Here is a 27,500-nt window from a genome sequence, read left to right as displayed (position 1 = left end):
TAAATTGGTATTAACTATGTTTAACCTTTTAATATGTCAAAATCTGAATCACAAGACTTAAAAACTCTGACTTGTTCACATGGGGACTTTCAAGACCACCAATATTATAAAAACAAATAACAAACAAGATGAGTTAAACTAGTAAGTATTGATCAACAAAGTAGAGACTACAGTTAAAAAGGAGTCAATATGAAATACTGAGAGCTATTAATATTTATTAGTTTAAAAAATATTTGCATAAAAATATATAGCATTGTATATCATAGATCAACAGGTATTGTGTGATCATATTTGAAAAAAAACATATATTGAAATTTTCCCAATTAGAGTGTAGAGAATTGCGGTCCAGGAGCTGACACGCGTGCGTTCACACGATGACAACTTCCTCTCTGATATTGGTGACAGGTCTCAGATTCTCCAGAATGCATTGTAAGACACTGTTAATGTGCGGTCAGACTGTGACATATTCCTCTCTGATATTGGTGACAGGTCTCAGATTCTCCAGAATGCATTGTAAGACACTGTTAATGTGCGGTCAGACTGTGACAACTTCCTCTCTGATATTGGTGACAGGTCTCAGATTCTCCAGAATGCAATGTAAGACACTGTTAGTGTGCGGTCACACTTTGACAACTTCCTGTTGGTGAATATGCGCCTTGATGAGTTTCCTGGAACAGGTTACAACTTTAGTTACTGATAATAATACGACTTCAGCTTAGGTTATACACACTAAAATAATGCCTCAACACGCCTTTACACCAGGGTTATGTGAACTTTTGCTAACATTTCAGCAAGGTTATTTTAGGCAGCTTATTGTAATATTATTTGTCATTGTCGCAATATGTGACGCATCTAGACTTCATATCTCAGTAAACAATGAACACACACATAGAACACATTCACAAAATATCTTTCTGTGCGTAGTATTATATTTTCAATAATTTGGTATTAACTATGTTTAACCTTTTAATATGTCAAAATCTGAATCACAAGACTTAAAAACTCTGACTTGTTCACATGGGGACTTTCAAGACCACCAATATTATAAAAACAAATAACAAACAAGATGAGTTAAACTAGTAAGTATTGATCAATAAAGTAGAGACTACATTCAAAAAGGAGTCAATATGAAATACTGAGAGCTATTAATATTTATTAGTTTAAAAAATATTTGCATAAAAATATATAGCATTGTATATCATAGATCAACAGGTATTGTGTGATCATATTTGAAAAAAAACATATATTGAAATTTTCCCAATTAGAGTGTAGAGAATTGCGGTCCAGGAGCTGACACGCGTGCGTTCACACTATGACAACTTCCTCTCTGATATTGGTGACAGGTCTCAGATTCTCCAGAATGCATTTAAGACACTGTTAATGTGCGGTCAGACTGTGACAACTTCCTCTCTGATATTGGTGACAGGTCTCAGATTCTCCAGAATGCATTGTAAGACACTGTTAATGTGCGGTCACACTTTGACAACTTCCTCCCTGATATTGATGACAGGTCTCAGATTCTCCAGAATGCATTGTAAGACACTGTTAATGTGCGGTCACACTGTGACAACTTCCTCTCTGATATTGGTGACAGGTCTCAGATTCTCCAGAATGCATTGTAAGACACTGTTAATGTGCGGTCACACTGTGACAACTTCCTCTCTGATATTGGTGACAGGTCTCAGATTCTCCAGAATGCATTGTAAGACACTGTTAATGTGCGGTCACACTGTGACAACTTCCTCTCTGATATTGGTGACAGGTCTCAGATTCTCCAGAATGCATTGTAAGACACTGTTAATGTGCGGTCACACTTTGACAACTTCCTCCCTGATATTGGTGACAGGTCTCAGATTCTCCATTCTGCATTGTAGACACTGTTAATGTGTTTTAGTGTTCTCAACTACGGAATGCATTCTGGTCAGTACTTGCAGAAATCCTAATGTCATTTTTCGGTTTTCAAGCAATTAAGTGTTGTGCTGTTGTGTCCAGCATGTTTGCAAGTGTCCAAACGGTTGGGAGCTACCTGATTACTGACGTCAAGGACATGCGCACTCACGACGACGCCAGTGCTGAGTGTCAGAAGCAGCAGGGCCATCTTGTGAAGGTGGACTCCATCCAGGAGAGGGTACATATTGAGGTTGCAGGGGAAGTCTTTAAGAAACAAATGCACTGCGATATAAAGTACCAGTGATGCTTATATTCGGCAAACCAGACGATAAGTGAACAATTGAGGGTTCCCAATATCTAAGATGAAAACCGTTATTGACATCATTTTTGTCATATTAATATTATTTAAAAAAATTATTTCAATGATAGTTGTATTTCAATACGTTTGATTGTATTATTGACATACGTTTATTTGTTCTCCTGCATGGTGCAAGATTAAAGACGAGTTAATGCGTGACGTCACACGCTCATGTTAAGTTTAGACTCAGCCCACTGGGTGGCAATAAGAGGTGGAATTGATATAAGCGCATATAGAGAAGGTTGACATAATCATCGTTTTTATTGATAATCATTAACTGTATCAAATATAATTTTTCTAATTATGTCTAAGTAAAAAATAAACATGCAAGGAAATGTAATTTTGGAACGATTATATTGTTGTTATAATTTGTTTTTAATAGTGCTGCAACAATACGCCAAAAACCGTATTGCAATATATTGTCAGTTCAAAAACTTGTATTGCAATATATCGCAATATATTGCTAACTTGTACCAGAATTATAACTCGCCAAATACCCGATAATCCCGTATATTCCAGTTTTAAAGCAAATTCTGGTAAATATTTACTATAAATGTGCTCAAGAATAACAGGAAACACAAACATTCGCAAATTTTCTTAAGTATCAAAAACATTATGGCATTTGTTACTATTTAAAGATGTGATGAAATAACGTCCAACCGGGACGTTTTTGTTTTCACTGAACACGCGTAATTCGCCTGACGTGATGTTTCCGTTTTTATACAACACAAAATACACCCATACTTTCCATGCGACATTCTACATGTCTGCATAATTTTCGCGCGCTTTTTATTGAGACAAAAGATAAAGCACTTTTTATTTGACACAATATATTTTATTGTCGCGTAAGCATTAACATTTGGAAGCGTGTTTCCGAAATTCGGATTACAAATTAAAAATGCTCAATTCGAACGAAACATTTACAGTTGTGCGCAATTAATTTAACGATAATCTATTCAAAAGCATCAACGAATGCTCCCATGTAACAACGCTACTCCGTATAATACACATTTTAGAATGCTATTTTTACGTAAAAATTTATTTACACCGCTTTGCTTTGTTTACCTTGATATCGTTATTTCGGATGGCTTTTCTGGACGAAATGTAAATGAATTTTTGTAAAATTTTCGTACCAGTATGATGAAAATCGTATCGCAATACAATATGCGGATTGCGTATTGCGATATATACCGATATACCGGTATATTGTTGCAGCACTAGTTTTTAATAAAAACGATCTCTGGAGTTGAACACAATCTACGAGCTCGGTATGTGGTTATCACCAAAATCTCTCTACTTGGCACATTCGTGACCATTTTTAGAAAAATAATTCTCAGAAATGGAAATTCTTTCGGAATAATTAAATTTAATTAAATAACACAAATAAGGATGAAACAAACAACAAATAGATCGCGTTTATGTACGCAACATATAGTAACTGATTTAAACCTGTATATATCTGTACAAACTTACCTTGTTACACATTAAATAGATTTACTTGATAAATCTTATTGTTTAATTTAATTGTTCACACCAATTTTGACACTTTTGTAATCATTTTAACCCAGTGTCTAATTGCAAAGAAAACAAGGTATCATAAACCCGGGGAGCTATATTTGGGTCCCTGCATAGACCACATGAAGGTATACTTTATGATACCTACATGTCATCTCTTGGCAAATTGAGCCGTCATATAAGCAAATTTAAAGCTAAAATACGTAACAGTGTCTTTCATAAATAATTTAACATATTAAAAAAGAAGATATTTGTCCGAAATGGATTTACATGAAATAGTGTATACATATGTTATCCAGTGTTATCATAATAATGCAGTGCTTAATAACTTAAAATTTAAAACATTGTGTAATTTTACTGCTACACAATTAATGTATTTAACGGGTACCGGCAAATGTTCACTTGGAAATTTAGTGTAAAGATTGTACGTTCTTGCAGTGCACGAAACACCATCATAAAACCAAGCAATCGAAATGGGTATAAATTACTTGCGTAAAATAAATTAAAAATATATTTTTATCATAAAATGCTAGATTGTTACATGTATCACCTCTTATCACTTGTTTAAAGATTTCAAAATACATGCAAAGTTAATTTAATTTGCACAATATGCAGTTTTTATTTCCATTTGTAAACTTTAATTTATTAAAATTGTCATTCAATGGAAAACGAAAATTACCACAACATTGAACACTTGCAATGTATTCCGCTTTTTTATGGCTTTGTTTTATAATTGATTAAATGCACATCGATCTGACACTTATGATCGCTAATGAACAATAACAATATCCACACCATGTATAATTATTATCAAATTAATATATGTTTATTAGTTTTGAAATATCATTTTTTAAAGTCTTACTATCAGAAAGAATACGGCTACTTTATTGTTCTGTTGAGTGGGATTGTCAGTATTTAGTCTTCAGACCACGTTTACTCTGATGCTCATAACAAATTTGTATTTTTATAAAGAGGAAATTATATTTATGAATATGTATTTATTGGTACTAAATATGATATATATGCACTATTGTTTAAGAGTTTAAATGTTTATATCGGATTTTATCGTTTATCGTTATTTACTAAACAAAAATCATTTATACATTGTTCAGGTTACTGTTATCAGTGTTTTGCCAACCAGTCAGTGCGTATGTGCGGAAATTCCCGAATGTAATCAATAACAATTAACTCGTCTATACCGATATATATTAGCATAATGGCCGAGTCAGTTATTCATGTTGAACTCACATATTGTATCCGTCCTTATATTCAAAGTATGTAAAAAACAACAACAACACAAAACAAACATGTAATAATATAACAGTTTATAATGTGATGATTTAAAATATATAAACATTTATACGATTTTTCTTCAGCAATTCATTCACTCATGTTTTAATTTTCCAGTACTGGCATGTTCAAAAGGTTTACTACCTGTGGAAGACCCAGAGGCTGGTCTTCTTCTGGGTAGGGCTCAGTAATCGGCCCCGGACAGACAGCACGGGGTTCAAGTGGGAGGATCAGACCGACCTTGATAGAGCTTCCTGTGAGTCTATAGTAGAAGTGTGGTCTTGAGAGAAAGTGGGTTAACCGTCTTACTTTCAGCAGTTTAACCGTCCTACTTCCAGTAGTTTAATTGTACTACTTCCAGTACTTAAACTAAACGAATTTCATCAGTTTAACTGAACTACTTTCAACAGTTTAACTGTTCTTCTTTCAGTATATTAACTAAATTTATTCAAGAAGTTAATCTGTACTACTTTTAGTAGTTTAACTGTACTAATTCCAGTAGTTTAACTGTTCTACTGCCAGTGCTTTAACCATACTATTTTTAGTAGTTGAACCGTTCTACTTCGAGTAGTTTAACTGTGATACTTCCAGTAGTTCTTGCAGTGGTTTAACCATACTTCTTCCAGTTATCAAACCATTCTACTTTTGGTAGTTGAACCGGACTCTTTCAATACTTTTAGTTGGTCTCGAAGTAACTTAATTGCAGGCTTCGTGATCACGATATGAAGTTGTCTAACTGAACTCTTCGTTTGGTAATTAATAAACGTTATTAAATGCTATGTTTTAATTTTAAAACTATGAGCATGTGGAATTAAAGTCGCCACCACAATTACTAGATTTTAGGCGTAAGCATAAGAAGCTATCTTAATCGCTTACCACTTATTTATGAAGACCTAAATTCCGTAAAAACTGTGTACAATGGATATGAATTATTGATAAAGTCACGTACGATTGGTGATCACGTTAGATTTACCGACAACACGGAGTAGGGAGAGCCCAAAAACCTATTGTCGAGGGGAGCCATCTATCTGACTTGATCCACCGTTAGTATTTTAGCCACTGTAAGTCAGATCAGCCCGACCAAGCGATGTCGGAGGGAATACTACATATCTGATCTGACTTTGGCCTTTTACTGACAGGTATTCCTGACAACGCGGGGTCAAGGAAGGGAGTACGATTTATCTGACCTGACCTTGCCCTCTTGTTAACAGACCCTGGAGGCCATTTCAGCCCGACAACGACGGTACGGAGCACTGTGGGGACTTGTGGTACGGACAACTGAACGATGACAACTGCAACGAGCACTACCCGTACATTTGCGAGATGCCCATGTGTAAGAACAGAATCTGCAATAGCTTACAATCAAGTAATCTGTTCTACTGCATAATTGTTATTTCAAATACGGAAACGAACCGGCCTCATCGATTAATAGCACTCATTGGTCCCGTTTGACCTCAGAACAAACATGATACGATTCGTAAGGGTGTAACTTACACACTGTAAAGTTCAAAATGAATGACCATAACTGTACCAGTAAAGTACTAATGAGTGACATAATAAACGACCTTCTAAATAATAGCAACGAGAATTTGACAATATGGTGAAGATAGTGGAACTTATTTTTACAAGTATTTTTGAATATGACAAATAATGCAAACACATTAATTAAGTTTTAAAATCAGTCAAATTGTGCATAAATAAAGGTTTGAAATTAGTCAATTGTGCTTAAGTCGTTTTTATTCATAAAATTATCTTATTGATATAGTTGAGCAGCGTTCTGAGAAAAACTGGGCTTAATGCATGTGCGTAAAGTGTCATCCCACAGTCTGCACAAGCTTATCAGGGACGACACTTTCCGCTTTTATGGTATTTTTAGTTTCAACGAAGTCCCTCCTTACCGAGAATCATCTTTAGGCGAAAAGTGTCGTCCCTGATTAGCCTGTGCGGACTGCACAGGCTAATCTGGAATGACACTTTACGCACATGCATTAAGCCCAGTTTTCTCAGAACAAGGCTCATTTGGCCTTCATTTTTATTTTAGCGCTTTGGATAGCTAGGCTGGCCTCTAGCGGCAGTGAGTACCGTTCATAAGGTTTAATATATTTTTATATATACGAGTGCAATACTGTTATTTCTACGTTCAAAATACCGGTTACATAGCAAATCAGATCGCCCGTTTAGTTTTTATTTAATCACAAGGTTTGTAAATTAATTAATAAATAAGGACCAGTTGCATAAAACATTGTCTGGTTCTCGAATGAAAGGATGAATTTGATATATAAAATAAACTCTACATTGAGCTAAACAGATAAAAACAAGTGATTTTACACATGACGTTTATTGACAGATATTGACGACTTTCATGCTGTGCAGAACAAATGTGAGTAGGTTTGTTAATTCAAGTCTTACTGAATTGTGTTCAAATGTCTTTATTTTAACCATTATATCCGATATTGTACTATTGTTTGTTGGCTTCGAGTGTTCTACGTGTTGCAACAGAGAAGCGAAACGGCTGCGATTGAAACAGCGGTCAAGGATCACTCAGTTTGGAGTTTATATTGCATTTACAGATAACATTAACTGCTATATCTTAACCCATTTATGCCTAGCGTCTAGAAAAAAGGCCTTGGCAAACAGCGTAGACCCAGATGAGACGCCGCATGATGTTTGCTTAAAGGAATTTGTGTAAGAAATAATCTAAATATAGAACTAAATATAGAAATAAATATAGTAGACTTCCCTAATTTTGGAAATAAATTGATCCAATTTAGAAGGATAGGAGAGTCCACTAGGCATAAATGGGTTAATATAGACTATGATAAAACAAGAAACATAACACCACCACGATACGTAATGCATCTCTCATATTTAAGGGTGGAATTTTACAATGATTATTCTTGTTATAATGTAGTATAATACAAATAAACATTGTAGTATAATACAAATATACATATTGTCTACCTCGTTAAATATGCTAATTTACTTATCATCAAATATACCTATTGCCGCTTCATCTACACTGTAGTAAACTGCACTTTCGATGCTGATTTTTGCCAATGGACGCAAGCGAAGAACGATGATTTTGATTGGACTCGACACACCGGAAGTACGCCCACTGACGAAACTGGACCAACTACCGACCACGGTGGATCAGGTGATAAGCCGTTGCCTAGAGACTATACGAGCTAAACATAAATGTTTGAAATTAACGTTATTTAGTACCCTCACTGATGATTATGATTCGAACAAGATGTCAAGGTAGGTTTAGGTTACATAGGGGTAAAGGGTTGCATATGCATGCATTATGTGGCATACCTCGTTGTTTTAAATGAATAGGACACGAGCTAACAATTACGTGGAGACAATATTGTTTGAAAGTACATCCAAGATTTATTCGGATGGACACACGGGCTCGAAATATTGATTGGTTATCGGCCGACTTTGAGTAAACGGCTAGACAGATTTATTTGAAGCAAATATTTTTGAAAGGTTATTCAATTGACCATAAGAGGACCAATGGATGCTTCGGATTAAAGCTATTTGTGACATTTGTGTGGCCCGCGAAGACAGGTCTATGATAAATTCTAGTTTATGACCTTGTTATGCTTCCAATATCAGAGGGCGGGGATTTTTTTCATTGCTCTTTTTCAATTTTTCTCCCATTAAACATGATTTTTTGTATATTTATTTGAATATATTGGGCTCCTAGGCCCATATACTATCCAGGGTACGTTACTTCCACCTGTGGTGTTAGCGCCTTAGTTGGATCTCTTTTGACCACTAAAGTCTGTTAAAAGGTCTTACTTATTACAGTTTTACGTTGCGACCTTCACTAACGGACTAACAACAAGTCACACATTGGTAAAAAAGACTTCACATCACTTGAAATCATGTAAGATGGCAAAGTCGGCTGCATAAACAAAAACACTTTTCTTTTAACAGTGTTTTACTGTTTATATAATTTTTGGTGAAGTGTAGCCAAACCAGATGTCGATTCAGCCTTTGTGCATATATTTGGTGACTCATGACTGGCGTGTGGGCGTAAAATAGAAGATGATCTGTGTGTCCGTCTTTAAAAAGAAACATGCGTTTTGATTATTTAACATAACTGCTTGTTGAAGTGTCGTATGTGTCGTTCACCCTTAACATTTTGTTTTAGAGACCATAAACAGATTCATTCAAAAGAAATGCCGTTACCACCCTTTTTATGAAGCTATTTTTACATCAATAATAATGTAACAAAAAAACGAGCGGGACGTTATTTATCTTGTTAATTATTTCACAAACACCAAAAACGATAAGATTGTGATGTGTCTATTGGAAAGCTTCACACGATAAAGATCATAAGACGCAATCTCAACAATTCAATCTAAACTACCATACCTTACGAAACAAAATTAGCCTAACCCTGCATCCACACGGCGGCTTTTAAACAATTTACCCGAATCATCAGGAAGTAACAATGAATTCCTTCAGTCTGATATTTGTATGACCACGCTAAATGTTCATTAATCTACGTGAGACGCTTGGATATCAGATTATGTTCAAAGTAATATTTGAGTCCACTACCAGTGAATCCGTTATCAAGTAAAGATCGTGAATCATATACAGACTGACCGTTACTTAATAAATACAATGATATTGAGCTCAAGTAATTTTTGCTCATATAAAATGCCATCTCAATGCAAAATTACACTGGCTTTTTATTTTGTTGCAGGCTCACTTTGTAGAGCATTGTATACCAACAAGCTTATGGGAACATCTATTAGATATAGCAAGCGTATATCGGATAAGTTGACATTACGCGACTATAAAACAAAATGTGTACATGCCATCACATTTTATTTTCTTTTTTAACAAGTTTCATCATCGTAGCCTATGATGAAATACCATTTTACCATAATTATACCTTATTTGAAAACACTAACAAATGCCGTTCAAAAGTACAGCTGATTCGTGCATATGATAAAACGACAGTTTCACATCAATACAAGTACTGTTAGGCCTTAATTCTACCCATTCATTTGATTTGCAAGTAACGAACCGACAAGCGGCTTTGTCTATATAATATTTGGTCGCTTATACGCATTTTTGCTGACGACAAACACCTAAAACCGAAACATTTGGAATTTTCAGACACTTAACCAACGCTCCTCGTATTGTGACTATAATAACCATCAACACAACTTTACAAAAAACAGACATATACACATTTGGAATTCTTTCCCTGTTGCATTGTAAAGCTTGAGTAGATGCCAAAAAACATGCTAGTGTAAATATGTTATGCCATTAAAATTTACCTAATCGTTATAATCTATGTTTGCTATTGATAAGTATTGCATTATAAAATGGAATTGAATGACTGCATTCAAAGTACTATATAAATCGCAGTTTAAACGCAAACAACAAAATACGGAAAATTACGAACAATGAACTGAGTATATACATGAATTTATAACAGTAAGATTATATGCCCTATTGTTATTGCTCATTGTTTGTCCAAATATATGTTCGCAAAGATATATAAATATATTTATTTATTCATAGATCTTTGAATAGCAATGAACGAAATACTTATCGACCGATATAAGAACTACACATATAGCAAATTCTCCTGGTTTTGATTTATGAATGAAACAACAAAAATCTTTAAAATTTATACAAAATTAAGGAACAAGATTTATTATTCAATAAGAACATTTTAAGCTTGACTGTTAACTGAATACAAAAAATCCGTGCTATTCAAGTCACATAAAAGTCAGCGTCAGTGTCCGCGCAATGCTATTGTAGAATAGACACTACAACAAGATCTGTACTTACGTTTTGTCGCTGTCTTGGTTCACTTGCGCTGAGAATCACCCAGGATATTCTGGCTTTCCAAGGAGATCGTAAATACGTCTTTGCACAGAGAAAACCAGGACCGGAACTCAAGACTATTTCCCATCAGTCAATGCACTCTGGGTCAGGACAGGCTAGTCGAACCGGTCTCTTACACAAAGCTCTGGTAAAAGTAAACGTGCAAATTCTCTTTATCATTCCATATCACTGTTTTTGCATACATAGAGGTAAATACTCCGACAGAGTTACAATGATTTGTTTACGTTTAAAACTTGAAAAATACTGTACAATATCAATGAATTATGAATTGAAATGTCAAGATATAACACATATAAACTGCAACCTGCTTTTGAGATGTATTTTGTCGCACCATGCTTCGCAAAATAAACAATGCAGTTTATTTATTAAATCTACTTAAGCTTATTGGGGAATCCGTTTCGACCTTGTTTTATTAACCTATCGGTTGTCGACCGTCATCACTTAGCGCGCCTCCGAGTTTTTTTCAGTGATGTTCCTGTCATAATTTCTGCTCTTTACCTTTCATTTTACCCATAACTTATTTTTTAACTCGGCTGATATATCAACAAAACAATATTTTAATAACGTTTCAAGCTCACTGAAATATAAAGATTGCGCCTCCTAAATTGGTCTGAAGATTTCACCACAACCATGTAAGCATAAATGCCAAGTATCATGTACATGTAGCAATGTTTTTCCACTGCCTGAAACTATTTCATACACGGCAATTGCATCATTAAACAAATCGTCTGAGCAAGTTTCACGAACATTGGACACAAGATGTGAGTTCTAGAGTTTTCAGTGTCATTGTAGCAATAAACAAAACCGCCAGGTCATTTTGTTTAAAGGACCGGAACCATTTACAAACTTAAGTGATATATAATTCAAACAAATTTTGTGGGGAGGTTTAACAATGATTTGACCAAAACATGTGACTTATTTTGTTTTTATATGGAATCATAATAGAATTGTTAGGAAAACCGCCCCGTCCCAGTCCCGGTGTTCATGCAAATTATTTAAGTACGTTTTATGCCATTTGGACGCAAAATGTGACTTCAAAACTTAACAAAGTTTCAGAATAGCTATTAACGATAAACTGCCCTCTAGACAAGTTTCCGTACAGAAAGAAAGACACACCATCTTATGTAACAACAATTTTCATTAATATACCCCATCACCTACTAATAGTGGGGGTATGCATATTATTATTGTTATTGCCAATTTTAATCTATTTATACGGTTCTTAATGAAAAAGTACAAATAACAAATACAGCTTAATAATGATATTAAATCTGGACTAGACCGAAAACATATGAGTTATCACGTGAAAAATCGTATAAACAAAATAAACCCTTCTTGTGGTATGTTTTATTTAGATCCGACGTGAGCAATTGCAATGAATTCAGTAAAGTATTGTTTAGTATTTCCCACAATGGAAAATGACGCATGCTTTTCTGATAGCAATCTAGTAAACATCCATCCGAGGAAGTTATTTTTACTTCATAATAATGTAACAAAAACAATCATAGGGATGTTATCTTTCAAAAACCAAACAAAAACAATAAGATTGTGATGTTTCTATTGCAAAGCTGCGCGCAAAAGAGATCACAATACGATGTCTCAAAAATTCAATCTGATTGAACAAGCATACCATAGGAAACAATACCTGCACCCACACGGAAGGTTTAACATACTTGTACATGAATCGTCAGGAAGAAAACAAGTAAAAGAGTAAAACACAATTCCTTCAGTCTGATTTATTTGTGGCCCGGCTTTTTGTCCGCTAACATACGCGAGAGGCTTGGCCATATCAAACCAAAGCTTAAAAGTAATGCATGATATGAATTCCCTATCAGTGAATGCTTTAGCAAGTATAAATTGTGCTTTACAAATATACTGATCTTAACTGTACACATACAGTGCTCTTTATCAGGAACTCAGAAATGAATATTAGTACTCTTAAAAAATGACAAAAAGAGTCATCAAGTAATGTAATGGAAAACGTATTTAAGTGTTCACTATGTAATGTCTCAAAGCGCGTGTCGTCACACATTGCACAGTATGCAGTTTTATTAAACAATTATTGTTATTAGTTAATCTTTCATGCCTTAACTCATAATTTTTGTTTGCGCAAATAGTACTACCACTTCTTTACATTAATGAAATTTGTTTTAAACTAAATACTACATTTATAATGTAAAGAAAACTAATAAGATCTAATATTACCTGATGTTTTTTTCTAATTTTTAATCAAGGTTGCATCGTCTGAAAAAATACACATTACTATAATAAACCCTAAAGCTTATATGTAAAATAGGACAGCTTTTTTGCATCTAGAGTTTAACAGAGTAGATTAAGACCTGTCCAAACCAGATCCCTGTACAATCCTTATGGCTTACTGTTCAAGGTACTATTTTGTTATTTTAAATATAAACACATGTGCCATTTTAACCAAAATACGCTGGTAAATAATGTAAACACATTGCAGATAAAGAATTACAAAATTTAGATTTTTCTAATTTACCTTTAAACTAGACTCAAGAACTTTACCTTTGAAATCGGGACTTGGTCCTGGCATGGGAAACTAGATATGTGTTAGCTTGATACTTTTGCTTAGTACTTCTGATCTAGATTATGCTTTTACCGACTGTGGCAAATACTCTATCACACAATGTATGTCACTTCTGCTAAGGTATTTCAAAATTTAATTCAGGACAAAGCTATAATGAAACATACCGTTTCATTGAAGTTCCTTATATCTCACATATGAAATGTTACATAGGTACCTGGTTCTTGTGTGTTACTTTCTGTCTCATCCTGCTTTTAACTTCTGGCGAGGTATTAACAAATCAATCAATGCTGGAAAAAGATTTTCTCTGAAAAATATGTTGACCATTTACCTTTAGCTGTGAGATTTACCTTGAACCTACGTACCAGGCTCTTGTGTGTGTCGTTGCACAGCAAAATGCTCGTCATTTCTTCCAAATTTTGTAAGATCGTTCAATACAACGAGAAAAAAAAAGTCTCTGGACACAGTGCAAAGAGTTTGAAATTGCCAACTCACAAATAGACTAAAGACCTTTTTTTCGCTCGACAAAACCATTGTAATACCAATTTATTTAAAACATCTACCGATGCTGGACAAATTGGAAGGAGCTTATTTTTAAATCTCAAGTTTGGACTTTTTGCATGATTACCTTGATCTAAGACCTAATTCTGGGTCTTGAAAGCGACTCTATGGCCTGTCATGCTTCTCAATTCAACCCAATTGTATCCAAACCCATGCATGCTGGACAAGGTTATGCTCTCGGCAATGTGTAAAGGTTGACGTTCATACAAATAACTACATACATTAATTTCTACCCGCAGATTAGACCAGGTTCTTGTCAGTAACAATTTAACTTATAATTAGCACGTTTGTTACTTTAATTTTTTTTTTGAAAATCCAAGCAAACTGACATAGATAGAAGGTCCTTGCGTACAACAATCCGGCCCTGATCACCATGTATGCCAACATATTTGAGAAAATAAATATTTACTAAGTTGTTATTTAAGCGCGACAATCCCTTCATACTCTTTTGAAAAGGGTAATTGAACATTGATTAATTCTGATCAAAGTTATGCTCCGGACAAAATATAAAGAGATGATTTACTCATGTTGACATTTGATCTTGTAATATAACATTGACATTGGAAGTAGTGAACTTTATTTAGAGCATAACACTTGGTCTCGTTATGCATATCTCATATGCAAAATGGTATAAAATACTGGCTTGATTTTATATCACACTTGGGTATACTTTAAATTCGGCCGAGATATTATTTGGACAATTTTTTTGGAACAAGTTTCACGACGAGTGGTCAATACATGTCGCATATAGAGTACTTTCGTTTATTTGACTAAGTTACCCCACGTGACGCAAATTTTGCCTCGGTCAAGATATTACTAGGAATAATGTTCTTACCAAGTTTTTTGGTTAAGATTGAGCGATAAAAGATTATAACATAACTATTTATTGTAAACAGCTTCTTTACCTTACAGACAAACGTTATAGTCCCCACGAAAAATACTTTTATAAAATCGAGAATGGTTGTCCAGTATTTAGTTTTAACCTTTCGGTAAAAACAAATAATGTAACAATTATTTGAAGAAATGAATAAAATTAAGATTTCAATGTTAGGGGTTACCTTAAAGACAATTCAGACCTCTCGTAGAGTAATAATTGCGGTTCTCGATTTGAGATTTCAATCATGTCTATATTTGTATTTATGCATAGGAGTAGTGATTAAAACTGACGTTTCAAAGGGTGAAAATAAGCGCCTCAAACTAGTATAAAGATTATTGAAAAAAAAAAAGAATACGTTTGGTAATGAGCTCTTAATGGACCGTTTTATCCCAAACTCATGAACGCAGCATAACGTGCAATTTAACATTCTTAGATTACTAACGAATACTTATATATTCTATATTTTCTGTACTAACGAATAATTTAACCCAAATATAACATTAGTATTGAGCAGATAACGTAAAATATCCCCCTTCCTGCCGGCTTACTTTATATATAGATATGCAATCTTCATAGTTACATAAAATTACTTTAATGGACAATTCCCTTTTGTGTACATAGAGTCGGAAAATCAAAAATTTAGTGCGAGCTGGAACTCCGTAATTTTCGCAAAAATACTCGATGTTTGCTTATTTTGGGTATACCAGTATTTGTGTGCATATAGAGGGGGCTAAACAATTCGCCTGCATGTTAATGACTGACAGTGGTTATTTTGCTGAAGATTTTCCGATATTTAGCTGTTTCCCTATGGCAAACACTACATTTGAATACTTAACAAACGAGTAGTTGATCTACTGTTTTACAACTTGAAATGATGCATTTAATATTGAATTACTGATGTTAGGATCATACACCAATAGTAGAAGATGTTAGTAGTAGTAGTAGTAGTAGTAGTAGTAGTAGTAGTAGTAGTAGTAGTAGTAGTAGTAGTAGTAGTAGTAGTAGTAGTAGTAGTAGTAGTAGCAGCAGCAGCAGCAGCAGCAGCAGCAGCAGCAGCAGCAGCAGCAGCAGTAGTAGTAGTAGTAGAAGTAGTAGTAGTAGTAGTAGTAGTAGTAGTAGTAGTAGTAGTAGTAGTAGTAGTAGTAGTAGTAGTAGTAGTAGTAGTAGTAGAAGTAGTAATAGTAGTAGTAGTAGTAGAAGTAGTAATAGTAGTAGTAGTAGTAGTAGGAGTAGTAGTTGTTGTAGTAGTAGTAGTAGTAGTAGTAGTAGTAGTAGTAGTAGTAGTAGTAGTAGTAGTAGTGTTGTTGTTGTTGTTGTTGTGACAAAACAATATTATTCAAAATCATCAAAGGAGTATGAATAAGTACATGGCAAATAAAATAACTCTAATAAACAAACTGTGAAAAGTCAAATAAGCCATACCATAACATTAACAACAGATTTGAAGCGTAAAACATTTGAATCATTGTCATAATTATTGATGGTAGTTGAAAACAATTTTAATAATACAAAATATGTATACTATTATGTACAATCTGTGGCATTCGAAAATATTACACAACACGTAGTAGCAGTATAAGAAGTAGCAGTATTAGTAGTAGTAGCAGCACTCGCAGTAGCATTAGAAATAGCTGTAGTAGTAGAAGTTGTAGTTGTAGTAATAGTGGGCTAAACTTAATTACTGGCCTTATTTTGTTTTGTCCTTTTTTGATCTAGGAAGAAAGAACTGTAAAAACCTTGCTGAGTATATTTTTCATTCACTCTTTATATCGCATCTTTTTGAAGTTACTTATTTATCTCTTTTAAAATAAAAGGCTCGTTTTGAACAGATACCACAGTGGGATCCCTGTATCCTGTTGCATTTCTAGAATTTCTAATTTGTAACCAGACTATGATTGAAAGAACCCATTGATTTGAAGTTATGTTCTGCCATTGTTTTAGAAACAAAGTCACATGTCCCCGTCCGTTGGAATAACAGTCATAGTTTTACTGTGTAAATTGATTACCATTCAGACATTTTTTCTGTGGGATTAGAAATGGCGGCACCGTTATCTCCACCTTCTCACTAGGTTAGCCGTTGGCTTTGAATCACCCGGACCATTTCCCTTGACGAAAACCGGTCTTGGTGAAGTGAGATAAGATGCCTTCTAGCCATAAAAAGCTTTTGTCTGTCTCTTTTCTGGACGATCCGAAGAGAAAAAAAAGGCAAACTAAGATTCTTTTCAACAAGGTCAGGCACTAAGTCATGTAACGGTTCTTTCGATAATTTAATTTAATCATTGCTGCTTCAACAAATGACTTCAAGACAATGTGTGCTATATCTGAAATGTGTATCGAGGTATGAGTCGATAGCCGTTATATCTATGTATATATTTATATGAATTCACGTTTACAATTAAAGAAGGATGGATATTTTAGTCAAACTGTAGCAGTTCTCTGCTGAATTAAACTAATCCAAATCAAATGAAATCTTTCTCCATACCACAAAGCATTATGGTAATACAAACTCGTTTCAGGTTTATTCCTCTAATCGTTATACTTCATGTCAATTGAACGGGTCGAACTTGTAACTCGGGCATATCTACTGTTATCTATAAATAACTACGCCACCTCATATAAAACTTATAAATTGTCTCTTTTCCAATGTAGATCATAATGAGTTTATATTACTGCAACATACATGTTGCATTATTTGACTAGGCATTTATATCAACAACTTACAATAGAAAAAAAAATACACAAATCTATATAACACAGAGAAGGACAATTTGACATTGAACGATTAACATTTGATCGAGTAGGCGGGGCTAAATATTATGTTATGGTAGAAACTATGTGCTTACTGAAAGCAGTTCATGTCTATATTATGATTACTTATAATACATTTCCGTTTGTATTGTTAAAATTATTCAACAACTATTGGCTGTATCCAATACCTGTTTTATAAAATGCAGATGACTTTAACAATATTGTGTCAAATGTATAAAGCGCTGTGAATATTGGATTCTATCCAATTATATCAAGGCTACATTAAGTGTATAACGCATTTTTGAACACGATAAAGGAACAGCTGTTTAAATTATGAAGTAAAACGTTAAACCGGTGTGTGCTAAAGGTTTACACCAAACGAGAAATATTATCAATGTATTGCATCACCCGTTGTTTAAGTCTAGCTGTTTACAAACTTCCTGTAATTGTGTGTGAACATCGACAACATAACTGCAAGGGGTAAATTGCTATAACGTAAATGCAACTTACATTGAGCAGTGTTCTGGGAAAACCGGGCTTATTGCATGTTTAGTTTAAACCTATTTATTTTAGCTAGATTACATAGAAAGCCTAAGGCTTATTTGAAACGCTCTCGAGTCCGTTTCTTGGGACTAGATCCAGTACTTGATGTCTTTTGGGGAGATCTATAGAACGCACCCAGTATTGCATGTTCATACAGTGTCGTCCCATATTAGCATGTGCGGTCCTCACAGTCGGTAATATTAATCTTTAATTTCTAACACCTCTTGTGTAAGTTGTTTTGATATTCTTTATAACGTTTTGTTTTGTTCGACTATGGGTTGTTTGAGAGCTTTTTCAAACATCCAACCATCTGTTCACTACGACCTTAGCACTTATTAACGTATGTCTATTGAAACCATTTGTTGCTTGTACAAGTAATCTTTCAAATAACCGATGAACCGCGTTACGCACGTACTATATTGAAATATTGGACGCAAAAAAAATTGCACATGTGTTAAAACATTTTGTGTAAGCATTCAAATATCTCATTATTGACTAAATGTATGTCCAGTACAGAATATAGTAAAATTGTTATACAATGTTATATACTTAAAATGTTATATACTCTGATCTCTGATAATAAAAACCAACCAATCGGACCTGTTTTTCACACAAAGTTCATTTTCGAAAAGAACACTTATTTTTTAAAACAATCACCATTTCCTCTCTTATCCGATTATCTTCCATGTGCATTTATTTAATACCTGTCTAATAACATCTTGACGCGAGGCGTACAGGCGTTAATATTACATTATGCCAAGTTTCGCGTCGAATCAATCGGCGGATAGACGGATGGAAAATTTGACCCACTAAGGGGGCTGACATTTAAACATAAGTATAGTTAAACGGCCGGCGACATAACTTTCTTTATAAACCTAAATTTTCTCCCTCGACTTATGTGAATATGAACAATATATATTGACTTAAAATATTCACTTTTGTTGCATTGTTATCTTCCAAAACTAAGAGTTCGTGCCTATTAGAAAATTGGACTTGACCGCAAAATTATGACACTAAATTGAAGAATGAGATATAAATATGAGCCGCGTCATTCGAAATAGATCTTATGTCATATGCATCCGAAAAGAATCCTCAGGAGCTACCCTTTGCGCTTATTCGACCTCTTAAGATAACATGAAGTTATAGCTTGCAATGAGGTCAATGTTTTTCAAACGTTTGAAAAGTGCAACTTGTGTACAATAAGTACCAACATAACAATTGCTTCGTTTAAATTAAATATCGGGTGTGTAAAGCGTGTACCATGTAGTCATTATTGAAGCTACGAAACGTCTTCATCTCAACTTATCTACTCTTGTGTTTTCTCTCAAAGCCAATTGCCCGATTAAGTATGCATTCATATAGTAATAAAACATAATACAACATTCGCATTAACAGCTGCAATTCAATTTTTGGTATTGTTACAAACATGTTCAGGATTTTAGTTAAAATCGTTATGTGCATTGGATTTCACTTCTCGGTATGTACGTTCTGTATGAATTGTGGCTTTGTATTCTTATGTTAGGCATATAGTTGAAAGGTTTAAAATGAAAGAAATCAGCATAACTAATTCTCTTGAGTTTCATGATTTCTTAATCTGGTTAAATGCACATGACACACGTTCAATCATAAGGCTAATTACTTACTTAACATTTATTTTTAAATTGTTGTGATCGATCTTTTTTTTTAATTATTGCCATCACTCATTTGTAATATATATAATATTGTCCAAAGAAATATTTTCTATTTGAATAACTTATACGTCATTTGCAAATATCACAAGAAATATGTGCACATTTTAAATGTACACATATATTTGCAAATAAAAGCTTAATAATATGGTTTATTTCTAGGAATCCAAGACCTGTGGGCAAACAAAATGTCATGGTAGGTGATACAATGTATGAATAGCTTTGGGTATATTATAAACATCTCAGCCATACAGTTGGTTTACACTTGGTTTGAAAGAAGGGAGATGTTCGGAAAAAATGCGATACTATTTCATTCATAAACATATTTTGCAAACCTGACAGTTATGGCAAGAAGCAATACAATTTACAATCAGTTCCGTTTTGCTTCTATTTGACATTTTCCCTCCATTCTACCTATTTAAGATGTCCATAATCATCCTTGTTCAATGTTATTTATGATAACTTTTCCTTGTTATTGATTAACACATGTTCGTTTTATTTATGATAACATTTCGATTATGGTGAAGATCACATATTTTCTCGTGCCTTCCCTTTAGACACGTTAGAGGACCCGTATTGCTGCAATAAGACGGGAGGAAGTATGAAGGGAGGGGAATGCTGCTGCTCCTGATCTCAGAGCACCTTTGTGGGCCACTGTTCTCACCCAATGATGGACTCCACAGGGCTACCCTGGTGAAAGCGATGTTAGAAAGCATACATTTAGTCGCAGTAATAATTTATTATTTAAATACATGTATTGGTCCTCATTATGATTATACCATGACCATTCATATTATACGCAGCATTTTGTTGCTCCGTTATGTTTGTTAAATACAAGTATATGTAAGACAGGCAGACTACTAAATTCTCAAGTCAATACATTGATGACAGTGTTGCATACCCATGATAAAACGTATATGCAATCAAGTAGTAATACAACACTAAAATCACTTATGTTTATTGACCCCAGTAGAATTCATATTGTGTAATCCCCATTTTCCTTTAAGCGATTAATGCACTATTAACCAGAATAAAATTTCTTTTCTATAAATGTAGTTATTAATGTTTAAAAAACTTTCGTGTAAGCTTAATTGCTAAAATAAATACTGTTTTATTGTTTGGGTTGTTGTTCAATGATGTTTTATCATTTTTATTCAGGCTGGTCAAGACTCGACGAAGTTTTTTATGAATTTTGCTTTAGAAATAATATCACTGCTTTTCTTGCATGACGTGGTATATACATAGCAAGACTCTTATTGAAAAGATAATGTTTTTAGTTTATTACTGAGCCTTGCTCTTGGAAAACGGCGCTCAATGCATATGCGTGATATGCGGAAAGTGGACATGTTTGAATTCCCATGTATATCGTTACAGGGGGAGCATACGTCGCAATCAGTTCTGTGTTGGCATGCATTGGGCTTGGTTTAATCCTCCATAGGCGGGTCCAGGGGCGACAATCCAAGGCAAATGAAGATGTTTAAAGAGGTCAATAACACATTCTGGTTATCACTATCTCAAAAATCTGTGATGTATTTTGATGAAACACATGCACGTGTTTCCACTACCATTCAAAAGGAATTTGATTGCGCAGCTAAAAAAAAATATACCATCAATAGTAGATTTGTTCTATTGTGTTTTACTCTGTGCGCCACATTGTAAGGGTAATTTCGAGCATGATTTTATTTCTTGTTGCCAGATCTTAAAGTTATGTATTTATCTGTAATCTATCATGATACTATAGTAATAATTACCCCGTGTAGACATTTGTAACGTTTTAAATGAGAGTTCTTCTAAATTGAGATTATGTTTTTTAGATGCGTCGCTAGCAGTTTAGTATATTTTGTTTTGTAAATGAACGTGTTTAATTTGTATACTAAAAACTTTCATACCTATATATTAATCATTTTATCAGATGCACTGAATTATATATTGTACCTCACATTCGTCTGTATATATATATATATATATATATATATATATATATATATATATATATATATAGAGAGAGAGAGAGAGAGAGAGAGAGAGAGAGAGAGAGAGAGAGAGAGAGAGAGAGAGACGGCACCAACGGGCGGTCGAACTAAGCGCATGAGTGGCCCTCTGGAACTAACAAGTTTGCCAAGTTTCGTCGCTCTCGGACACATGCTCGGACACGTAAGTGCGTTATAAGGCACCCATGATAGGGTAACGGGGCGTTTTGAGAACATTCGGCGACACTTTCACCGGAACCGACGGAACCGAGACGGCCGGTCGAACTTGGCGCATGCGTGGCCCACTGGGACACACTAGTCTGCCAGGTTTCGTCGTTCTCGGACACATACTCGGACACATAAGTGCGTTATAAGGCTCCGATTAAAGGGTAACGGAGCGAATACAGGGCGTTTTGCGAATACTTTCACCAGAATCGACGGCACATAGACGCGCGATCGAACTTGGCGCATGCGTGGCCCACTGGGACACACAAGTCTGCCAAGATGTGTCGCTCTCGGTCACATACTCGGAACAATAAGTGCGTTATAAGGCTCCCTTTACACAATGACGGAGCGAATTCGGGGCGTTTTGCGAACCTTCGGCGACACTTTCACCGGAACCGACGGCACCGAGACGAGACTGGCGGTCGAACTTGGTGCATGCGTTGCCCACTGGGACATACAAGTCTGCCAGGTTTCGTCGCTCTCGGACACATACTCGGACACACAATTGTGTTATAAAGCTCCAAATTTAGGGTAATTGAGAGAATACGGGGCGCTTTGCAAACCTTCGCAGACACATTTCACCGATATGGGCGCTCGAACTTAGCGCATTCGTGGCCCACTTGAACACACAAGTCGGCCAAGTTTCGTCGCTTTCGGACACATACTCGGTCACATACGTGCGTTATAAGGCTTCCTTTACACGGCAACGGAGCGAATACGGGGCGTTTTGCGAATCTTCGGCAACACTTTCACCGGAAACGACGGCATCGAGACGGGTGGTCGAACTTGGGGCATGCCTGGCCCCCTTGGGCACAAAAGTCTTCCAAAATTCGTCGTTTTTGGACACATACTCGGACACTTATGTGCGTTATAAGGATCCCGTTATAGGGTAACGGAGCGAATACGGGAGGTTTTGCGAACCTTTGGCGTCAGTTTAACCGGAAACGACGGAACCGAGACGGGCGGTCGAACTTGGCGCATGCATTGCCCACCAAGACACACAAGTCCGCCATGTTTCATTGCTCTCGGACATATACTCGGAGACCGAAGTGCGTTATAAGGCTCCCTGTATAGGGTAACAGCGAATACGGGGCGTTGTGCACACCTTCGGCGACATTTTCACAGGAAACATTCGGCACAGATACGGGCGGTCTAACTTTGCGCATGCGTGGCCCACTGGGACACACACGACTGCCAAGTTTCGTCGCTTTCGGACACATACTCGGACACATAAATGCGTAATAATGTTTCCGTTACAGGGTAACATAGCGAATACGGTTCGTTGTGCGAACCTTCGGCGACACTTTTACCGGAAACAACGGCACCGAGACGGGCGGTCGAACTTGGCGCATGCGTTGCCCTCTGGGACTCACAAGTCTGCCAAGTTTCGTCGCTCTCGGACACATACTCGGACACATAAGGGCGTTATAAGGCTCCATTTATAAGGTAACGGAGCGAATACGGGGCGTTTTGCGATCCTTCGGCGACACTTTCACCGGAAACGACGGTACCTAGACAAGCGGTCAAACTTGGCGCATGCTTGGCCAACTGGAACACACATGTCTGCCAAGTTTCGTTGCTCTCGTACACATACTCTGACACATAAGTGAGTTATAAGGCTCCCATTATAGGGTAACGGAGCGAAAACAGAGCGGTTTGGGAACCTTTGACGACACCGGAACCGACGGCACCGAAACGAGACGGCGGTAAAACTTGGTCAATGCGTGGCCCACTGGGACACACAAGTCTGCCAGGTTTCGTTGCTCTCGGACACATATTCGGACACATAAGTGCGTTATTACGCTCCCTTTATAGGGTTATGGAGCGAATTCGGGGGGGGGGGGGGGGTTAACCTTCGGCGACATTTACACCGGAAACAACGGCACCGAGACGGGCGGTCGAACTTTGCGCATGCATGGCCAGCAGGGACACAACAGTCTGCAAAGTTTCGTCGCTCTTGAACATATACTCGAAGACATAAAAGCGTTATAAGGCTCTCTTCAATAGGTAACGGAGCCAATACGGGATGTTTTGCGAACCTTAGGCGACACTTTCACCGGAAGCATCGGCATCGAGACGGGCGGTCGAACTTTGTGCATGCGTGGCCCACTGTGACCCACAAGTCTGCCAAGTTGCGTCTCTCTCGGACACATAATCGGACACATGCGTTATAACGCTCCCTTTATAGGGTAACGGAGCAAATACACACACACACACACACATATATATATATATATATATATATATATATATATATATATATATATATATATATATATATATATACATATATATGAACGGTTTGGATATGTTAACTTTGATTGCAAATAAAGAGTTTATCGACCGGTAACTTCATTTATAACTTGACCGCGCGTTTTTAATATTAACCGGTCGAGCAAAGTATTCACGTATGACGTCACTGCTCGGATTACACATGACTATGTTGCACAGCGAGGTATCGCATTATTTTATTTTGATTGCGATTGTTTAAATCAGAACAATTATTAGTTCTTAATTAATAGATAAATATATTAAAAAATATAACATGTTCTATAAAATATACGATACACATATGAATATAATCTATAGTATAACTTACCCTACGTCTAGCGCGATTTCTGCCTTCTGCCACGCATCACCGTGACTCAGTCAGCGTTGCACATTATCATCTCACACCGAACAATGTGGAACACGGTGATGTCGCCGTGGCGAATTGCGGTTTCTAGTATCGACAAAATGTTGATAAAAGTGGCGTGCGGGCGTTATCGGGAAATCGATCTCACGGTGGACCACCGCGATCACGGTGGACCACCGCGATCGCCGTGGACCACTGCGGTCTCGATGGTTTGCGGTGAAATACAGGTACAACATCAACAAAAACATTATACAAATGTACGGTCTGCAATATCGAAATGTACATGTTCATTCACATGTACATATACATTTCGATATTGCAGACCGTATAATGTTGTTTTTTTAACTTTGTATGTACATGTATTACATGTACTTGATATTTAAATCACCGAATATTCAATTCTTTTCTCTTTTATTTGCCCTCTTACAGATTCATTTGACATGTCTTACATCGAGCGTGAGTATAGATTGCGTTTAATGCACCATTTTGTGTTTCAATTGTTTGTGTATGAAGTTTCACTTGTTGTTTTAATAAAAAAGATTTGTTTTTGTGTTAACCTTTCGAGAACCCTGCTCGTTCAAGTACATATATAACTAGCCAACAGTTACATACAAACATGTTGTATGTAATTTGATATCAGACTATTTAAGTGATTTTCTGTTTCTTTTGTTACATATATTGGCTCGATCAAATGTACACGTACAAATTCAAGACATCCGCATTAAGTATTAAATCATAGTCATGCGAAAAGATCAGTTGCCTTGTTGGCGAGTTACTATTTGTATACCTGTTCTTTGTTCAATAACAAGTTCATTTTTAAACATACACTGTATGTAAACAACTTATAAGAATAAATCGTTATATAGTGGTGCATATGGCATTACAATAATGTTGTGCATTACATTAAGTGAAACATATAAATGATGCGTTTGATTGATGCACATGTAAATCAATGTGCAATAAAATGTGAATGTATATAAAATTGATACAGTATCGACAAGAAGTGTTGATGAGAAATCGCGTTGAATTTAACGAATCATAAATTCACATTTAGCTTTTTAAAAACTGTTTTACTTTTTTTTCAGATACGACAAGAATATGGTTTTCGGAAAATAAGGAACATAATAACAACGCTGACGAGCTTTTATTATTTATATTATAAACTTGCATTTAAATACCGATTATGTTACAAACATGAAATTTGTGATACACGTATGCCTGTTTATTGTAAATACGAATAAAACGCTTATGCATATGATTCCTTGACTAACACAATTGTGTTACTATATATATTTTCAAAAATATTTTGCTAATTCAATCTTTTTGTTAAATAACTGTGCAGTGCGAACTTATGTAAATACATTGATTACTAGTTTGGGTTTAACAAATAAACTACAAGAACCATTCAAATGCATTTTTGTGATAAATAAACTCCATGGTCATAAATCACACAAAAATGAACATAACAATATATGCATAGTATCTTGATGTACCTGCCAACAAATACAGTTGTCAATTATGAGAAAAGTACGGTGGCATAGAGGTGACATTCACTCCTCTTTTTTTAAATTGCACTCCTCTTTTTCTATCTCGTGGCCACGACTTAGTAACTCGTGGCCACGAGTTAGCTATGCCGTGGCCACGAGATCGAAAAAAGAGGAGTGCAAAACTAAATAAAAGAGGAGTGCAATTAAAAAGCAGCGATGCTGTAAATAAAGGAGGGGTGCATTAAACAAAAGAGGGGAGAATTCCGAAGATCTCGAGATCCCGACTTAGCTACTCGCGGCCACGAGTTAGTAAGCAAATCAAATTTTGAGTAACATGTGTAAAGATTCTGTACGCATATATATAGCTGGCCAAAGCGGGCTTTAATGTGATGATTATTCCTTTGTATAAAGATCACCAAGGACGAAAATATGGAACACTTTGATTGGCTGACTAACTCGTGGCCACGAGTTAGCTAAGTCGAGTTCTCGAGATCGCTGAAAGGATCTCCTCTTTTGTTGATGCTTACTTCCCTTTGTATAAAGATCACAATGGACGACCATATGGAACAATTTGATTGGCTGACTAACTCGTGGCCACGAGTTGGCTAAGTCGGGATCTCGAGATCTCGAAATTTCTCCTCTTTTGTTCAATGCACCTTCCTTTATTTACTGCACCGCTCTTTTTTTAATTGCATTCCTCTTTTATTAGTTTTGCACTCCTATTTTTTCTTTCTCGTGGCCACGACATAGCTAACTCGTGGCCACGAGTTACTTAGTCGTGGCCACGAGATAGAAAAAAGAGGAGTGCAATTTAAAAAAAAGAGGAGTGAATGTCACCTCTATGCCATCGTAGAAAAGTAAAAAAGATACTGTTTGTTTAAAACTATCTCAGTTCTCCTGGGCTGATGATGAATTATATTTATTTGCGCACAAACTAATGTTTCTTCTTTAGTTATATCGGCTTTTAGTTTTGGTCTCTGTCTTTAATATATAACGTACACATTTACTATTTACGCTTTGTGTGCTGTATACTGTATGCATATACTTAAGAAAGGAAATCGATCATTTGATCACTTATTCTATAACTTATCCTAATTTTACAAAAGAAGCGTACTTCTTCCTTGTTTGACAATACAGGATCCGCCATATGGGTTGTTGTTGTGTTTACCGTAGCAAATCACGTTGCGACACAGTGCGCGTTTATATTTAATCGGGGAACACACCCCGCCGCTGATGCGAGTAGACAACGGTAATGAAACGTTTCTTAATGTTTCAAAGATAACTTGGA

At 35.8% G+C, this 27,500-nt stretch overlaps 1 protein-coding gene across 1 annotated transcript in view; it reads left to right on the top strand.

The window, feature by feature from the left end:
* Nucleotides 1–27,500, top strand: part of LOC127835556 (uncharacterized) — a 58,969-nt gene that overhangs the window by 10,380 nt on the left and 21,089 nt on the right. Inside the window, exons 10-12 of the mRNA XM_052361991.1 lie at nucleotides 540–597; nucleotides 1,993–2,128; nucleotides 5,171–5,309. Of these exons, the coding sequence (XP_052217951.1) occupies nucleotides 540–597; nucleotides 1,993–2,128; nucleotides 5,171–5,309 (333 nt within the window). The remainder of the gene's footprint in view (nucleotides 1–539; nucleotides 598–1,992; nucleotides 2,129–5,170; nucleotides 5,310–27,500) is intronic.

The sequence above is a fragment of the Dreissena polymorpha genome, chromosome 6 (assembly GCF_020536995.1).
Source record: "Dreissena polymorpha isolate Duluth1 chromosome 6, UMN_Dpol_1.0, whole genome shotgun sequence".
In the NCBI taxonomy this organism is placed as follows: Eukaryota; Metazoa; Mollusca; class Bivalvia; order Myida; family Dreissenidae; genus Dreissena; species Dreissena polymorpha.
This window is presented reverse-complemented; position numbering and strand designations above follow the sequence as displayed.